The sequence below is a fragment of the Hyaena hyaena genome, unplaced genomic scaffold (genome assembly GCF_003009895.1).
Source record: "Hyaena hyaena isolate Hyena2069 unplaced genomic scaffold, ASM300989v1 scaffold_147, whole genome shotgun sequence".
Taxonomy (NCBI): domain Eukaryota; kingdom Metazoa; phylum Chordata; class Mammalia; order Carnivora; family Hyaenidae; genus Hyaena; species Hyaena hyaena.
In genome coordinates, this window is record NW_024080779.1 from 121,112 (window position 1) to 127,782 (window position 6,671).

The window sequence follows — 6,671 nt, forward strand, 5'->3', positions numbered from 1 at the left end:
TATATTGCAGTGTACAATCAAAAATCCTTATTACCATGGCCAAGTTGTCCTTGTAAAGCTAAATAAGGGAAAGAAGTGAAAGCCATCAGAGTTTATATGTTTTTGGTTTTATATATATATATATACACACATATATTTATACATATATATACATGTATACATGTATATAGACATATATATATACATGTATACATATATATATTTATCTATCTATCCTCATTTAATCATCAAAACAACCCCAGGACACAGGTGCTATTATCATCTCATGTTTATAGATAAGTGAATAAATACAAAGAGAGTATACCAACTGACCCAGTTCCAAGGACAGCAAACCATAGAACCAGAATTGAAACCGAATTATGTGGCTCTGAAGTCCACTGCTGTGACCACTACACTGTTATGCCTCCCATAAAACAAACAGCACTGAATCTGCCCTCTCATTAAACAAAGCTCCAGCTTGGGCTCTGACACATTCCTTCCTCCTGGAGAAGATGGAAAGGGAAAGGGCAAAGAAGAGGTCGTAGAATGAAAATTACCTCCTTCCCTAGGATTCTGTTTCTAGTAAATGAAATAATGCAAAAAATCTTCCCTTTATTCCCCCATCTGACATAATATGCCTTTTAGTAGTGCTTTTGTAGGAGAAACATAGCCTGCTGAGTCATCTCTACCAGTTTCTGCATCATGAGGTTTAGAGGAAGCCTCTCATCTGACTATAAACCAGGTTCACAGCTGCTTATCTTAGGAGACTTGACAAGGCCACAGCTTGAAATTGTAGGACTGTATTATAATTAGAGATTAAGTGAAAATTTATTCAATTTAATAATTCAAGAACACTTATGTCTATTATAAATAACAGGGTATCATTATCATATATTATTTTTAAGTAAGCCCAATTAACTATATTTCATTTTTTGGTGTTTTATATTTGTTGAAAAGATAATGCAAGGGCTATACATACAAATGTAGAGAAGATGTCAAAAAAATACTGTTAAGGACAGCCTTGCTTTACGTCTTTATTGTTTTCTATTTTTATTTTAGAGAGAGAGCATGAGTGGGGGAGAGGGACAGAGAAAGAGAAACAGAGAGAGACAGAGAGAGAAAGAGAGTCTTAAGCAGGCCTCACACTCAGTGTGGAGCCCAATGTGGGGCTCAATCTCATGACCCTGGGATCACGACCTGAGCTGAAATCTAGAGTCAGCCACTCAACCAACTGAACCACCTAGGTGCTCCCCAATCACAAGCTTTATAAACCATTTAGTGCAAACCTAGAATTATGTGGTGGTGTGAATGAAGTAAGAAATGTTTTGTAACCTCTTGTGATCTTTACAATCTGATTAAGAAAATAGCATATAAACATATGAAGTAACTAGAGAACAGGATGAGACAATGGTCTGAAACCACTCACATAGAACTTCATCCAATGGAGGGGATTCTTGTTTAGAGAAGATAGCCAAGGCTAACACAAATTTATCCAGGGTTATGTTAGTAGCAAAAAGCAGTGATAAATACAGAAATAGATTAGTAATGACTGACAAGATGTTTACATTCATACACATAAGCCCTCATAGGTAACAAAAGTACCTAATGGAGACCTTCACACTCAGAAGGCTATGCAAACAACTGAAATTTTGTTACCATGCCATTGAATCTACTACTTTAACTATAAATGTATGGTGCACAATTAGCAAACATTGTGTTTTCCTTTAAAATGGAAGCAATCAGATACAAATAAAGGTTCAAATTTGCAAGCTGATATACAGCACTCTAAATCTCTCAATATCACTTGACTTTGGTCTGTAAGCCGTACATCTTTAAATAAAAAACTCTGAGAAATTTGAAAGTGTAGACATAAATGAAATGCATTTCATGTATTGTATTCTATGTCCTATTTTTGCTTTTATGTATCATATGGAGTGTTGTACATAAGTTGATTCAAGGTTTATTCATTTATTTTAGGAATTCTGGCTATGTTTCATAAGTGCACGAGATTGTAACATCTGTAAAATTTCCATCATGGGGTAGTTTACATGGTTTTTAAAGAGATGGAAATGGAAAAATTGTATTTATTGAATAATATAGAGCAGTTGTTAGTCTTACAAGCTTTGGAGTCAGACATAGAGTCACAACATGACTTTACCATTTACTAACTGCATGACCATAGGGGAGTCATTAGTCCTTCTAGGACCCCGTACCCTCATTTTAAAATATGGTTATAAAAATAGAACCTGCCTCACAAGGCTGAAGAAGCTGAATGTACATTTGAAGTATTTAGCACAGTCCTCCAACCAATGACACAAATAGGCCTCAATAAATAGTCATTGTTATAGGAATTATGTTTACAATTGAAATATATCTATATCTAGCAATCTGTACCGATGTTTATCGATCTCCCAAAATGTTCAGCCTATTTTGTTCTATCACAACAGTAAAAAGTATGCTATGAATTCATACTATATAGTATCCATTTTACTGAGGTGGAATTTAAAAAACACACAAACATTATTGTAGATTATGTTAAAGGAATCTGTCATCATTTATTCTTTAGTAATGTCAGTTCTAATTATGAAGTTGTCAACATTTTTTTCGTTGTCAAGTCACACCCTGTCCACCACCCTCAGCCTCTGGATAGGGTATTAAACATAGGGAGGAATAAGGGGGAGCTGTGGTTACTGGGATGCAACAGCTGGATGGAAATGGTGCAAAGGGCATGTGGTTTTTGTACTTGGAGTTTGTGCATTTGAGGTGAGGGTGCAAAAAGGGCTGGGAAAGGGGTAAGAAAAGCAACAACAAAGTAACTTCCATGGTCTCCCTCGGTCAAAAAAGGTAATTCACGTTCCTACATGCACCCACACAGCAAACAAGGTTTTGGAGAGGAGGACTGGAGTATCTGCCGAGCTGGTTTCAGACACCAGCCACTCTGTCACTGTGTAATGGAGCATGTTTAAATATAGGCTTGCCAACCAAATATGTTGCTCTGAAGCTGCAAAGCCAGATATGCAGCATCCAAATCCTGAGAATGCTAAACCCAGTCTGAACACTCAACACTCCACCATTGTGTCTATGTGGTTACCTCCGTCTGGAAAGTTCTTCACCATCTGTGCGTATGGAAATCCGTACATCCCTGCCCAGATGCCTCAGGGGACCTCTCATGGAAGACAAGTCTTTGTTCAGGCAACTGGGACTCCTCCTGGGACTGACAGTAGGGACTGAAGCTTTCCTTTCTGGAGCAGGGAAAGAGGTATCCCTCTTCTGGACCTCTTCCACTCCATTCCACTGTTCCACCCTGTGGCTCAAGATAACTCAACATCATGGAGGAACACTCTCATCTTATCCCCAGCGCCCAACCCCACCTTCAACGCAGTCATCGAGGTTCTGGAGGCTGCCCTGGATCACGGGGTCCTGACTCCACCCCTGGCAGGAAGTTGGGCCTAGGCAACTACATTTGGAACACATCCCCCCAGCGACTCTGGTTCAGGAACTGAGGGGCTTAATTTGAGAATAAAGACAAAAACTGGTTGAAATTTATAACAGACTCCCAGCGGACCGGCTGAGACAGGTGAGCTGCAAGTACAGACCTCAGGGGGAGGGTCTCCCTGCCTCTGCTAAACATCCTCATTGTCTTTGCAGCAAAGAGTCTCCAAGGATTGTACTAAGCACACGTTTGTTTCTTCGACACATAATCCTTAGAGCTCTGTCTAGCTTCATACTTTATTTTAGCTTTCAGATTTTATTTAAGTGGGGATTTTAAGAAGGCTAGTTGGTTGCTATCCTGAGGGTAGTGAAACGCTTGGAGTAGGATAGCAGAGGGCCTGGGCAGGCGCACTAGGATGTGTCTTCCGGAGACGGCTCGGCTCGGGATCCTGGAGCGCTGGCCCTGGGTGAGTCTCCCCACCGCGGGATCCACTCCCAACCTCCCGCCCCCCTCCCGACCCCTCCCAGCCTGGCGTATGATACCCGGCGCCCCCCCCACCCCCCCGTTTGCTCCCAGCCGGCTCCTCCCGCTGCCTCCGCCCCCTCACACTCGGTTCCCCCGCGTCGTCCTCGTCCCACTCAGACTTCGCTCCCGCCGCCCGGCCGGCCACACTTCCCGCCCTCTCCTCGATCCCGGCCACCGCCGCCGCAGCCCTCACCGCCGCGCTCCTCTCGCGCTCTGCCCGCGCCCCGCTCCCTCCGGCCCGCGTTCTTCGGCCGGCCTCGCCGCTCTCGCCTTCCTCGCCGCTGCCGCGTCCCGGACGCGTCCCGGACACGGTAGGCTCCGTGCTCTGCGGTCGCGCCCGCCTCCTGGCCCCTGAGAGCCCGCGCTCCCCGCTGACGCGGAGGCGCCGCGGTCCCCGCCGCCGCCACGGCCAACACGGGTGCCACGCGCCGCCGCCGCCGCCGTGCTGCCGCCGCCGCGGCCACTCGCCCGCCGCCCACCATGGCCCCGCAGCAAACAGGTAGCAGGAAGCGGAAAGCGCCCGCGATCGAGGCGGGAGCCGCGAGCTCGTCGTCTCAGGGCTCTGTGGCGGCAGACGTAGACGGGCCGCTGCCGCCCAAGAAGCAGAAGCGGCCGGCGACGCGGCGCTCGCTGGTACACTACCTGAAGGACCGCGAGGTGGGCGCGCGGGGCGGCACCTGGCTGTCTGGCTCCAAGGGCGAACTGCGGGGCTACGCGGTGCAGAAGCTGCCCGAACTGTTGCGGGAGCGCGAGCTGGCCCTGGGCACCCTCAACAAGGTGTTCGCGTCGCAGTGGCTGAATGCCAGGCAGGTAGTGTGCGGCACCAAGTGTAACACCCTCTTCGTGGTGGACGTGCACTCGGGGCAGATCACGCGCATCCCTCTGATGCGGGACCGCGGGTCCTGGTTGGGCCGGGCCCAGCCAAGCTGCGGCATCCACGCCATCGAGCTGAATCCCTCCAAGACGCTACTGGCCACCGGAGGAGAGAACCCCAACAGCCTGGCCGTCTACCAGCTGCCCACCCTAGACCCCGTGTGCCTGGGCGACCGCCACGGCCATAAGGACTGGATCTTTACCATCGCCTGGATGAGCGATACAGTGGTTGTGAGCGGCTCCCGCGATGGCACTGTGGCTCTGTGGCGAATGGACCCCGACATGTTCAGTGGCAGCATGGCCTGGCACAATGATGCGGGGCTTCCTATGTACACCCACATCCGTCCCAGGGACATGGAGACCATCCCCAGGTCCAGCACCAGCCCCAGTAACCGCAAGGTGCGGGCCTTGGCCTTCAGCGGCAAGAACCAGGAGCTCGGAGCTGTGTCACTGGACGGCTACTTCCACCTGTGGAAAGCCCGGAGCACTCTGTCCAGGCTGCTGTCCATCAGGCTGCCCTAATGCCGAGAGAATGTGTGCCTGACCTACTGCGAAGAGTTCTCCCTGTACGCGGTGGGCTCCCAGTCCCATGTCTCCTTCCTAGATCCACGACAAAGCCAACAAAAAATCCGGCCACTGTGCTCCAGAGAGGGCGGCAAAGGCGTGCGCTCGCTGAGTTTCTACCAGTACATCATCACCGTGGGCACGGGCCATGGCTCCCTGCTCTTCTATGACATCCGTGCCCAGAAGTTCCTGGAGGAGAGGGCCTCAGCCAGCCCGGACTCCTGTCCTGGGCCCTCAGGAAGAAAGCTCAAGCTCACCTGTGGCAGAGGCTGGCTCAATCACAATGACTTGTGGGTGAACTACTTCGATCATATCGACGATTTCCCCAACGCGCTCTACACTCACTGCTACAACTGGCCTGAGATGAAACTCTTCGTGGCTGGAGGGCCTCTCCCTTCAGGCCTCCACGGGAACTACGCAGGCCTCTGGAGCTAAGGATGGCCTATGTGTTCTCAAAGTGCCCAGGTTACCTTCCAGTCCCCTCTCACTCTCTTCTTCACGCTGTGTTTTGTGCTTTTTACTTAAGTGTGGCATTTGTCTTCCAGATTGAAAGTGCCCAACTAACCTGTGCTTACCTGGCAAAGAGAGAGAGAGAAAACAAAACTGATCTTTGGGCAATCAAAAGTTGGCTTTAAGATTTTTCTGTACCTCTCCAAACACCACCATGTTTTTTGCTTTCTCTTACAAAGAATTTTGTCTGATCTTTAATTGTGTTCTCTGAGTGATATGCTCTTTCTTTAGGCTGTTCTAGAGGTGGTTCCCACTACAGTTTGGTACTTTTTTAACCAAAATTCCAACAGTATGTTCAGGTCTTCTACACATTTCAGATATATGGTATTTTGGGGAAATGTATGCTAAAAACTATCTTTGGGGCTGGTTGGAGGAACTACCCATCGTATATATAACACAGCAGGTATATAGCCGTGCTCTAGAAAATACATTTTAAGATCTGGATTGCTGCGATTTGGGGCCCATTTCATTTGGATTTTGAAACCCGGTTGTTTGTTTGTAAATTTTTGGTACATAAAATATTTAAAAATATGTTTTCTTAGTCAAGAAATCCTACAGTGGTGTTCATCCTATTAACCACAATTTTGATTATTCATTGATTATTTGATTATTATTATACCAGGCCCTCAGCCTTCTTGTTTAAAGCTGCTATATTACAGCTTGCTTTCCTGGATAGCATTTATGCTACAGATTTCTATAGCTAATCAGAACTGGCCTATACATGGCTGGACAATCAGGGAAGTACTTTTTGGGGTAAAAATTTCTTTAAAGTTTCGGTAACACTATA

General features: G+C 47.3%; 1 protein-coding gene across 1 annotated transcript; it reads left to right on the forward strand.

Moving 5' to 3' along the window:
* The first annotated feature begins 4,417 nt into the window (after positions 1-4,417).
* On the forward strand, positions 4,418-6,441 carry LOC120236176 (DDB1- and CUL4-associated factor 12-like protein 2). Its single transcript, XM_039238816.1, is given in 1 exon segment — positions 4,418-6,441. A coding segment is annotated over 1 exon segment (1,392 nt). The 3' UTR covers positions 5,810-6,441.
* Positions 6,442-6,671: the final 230 nt, after the last annotated feature.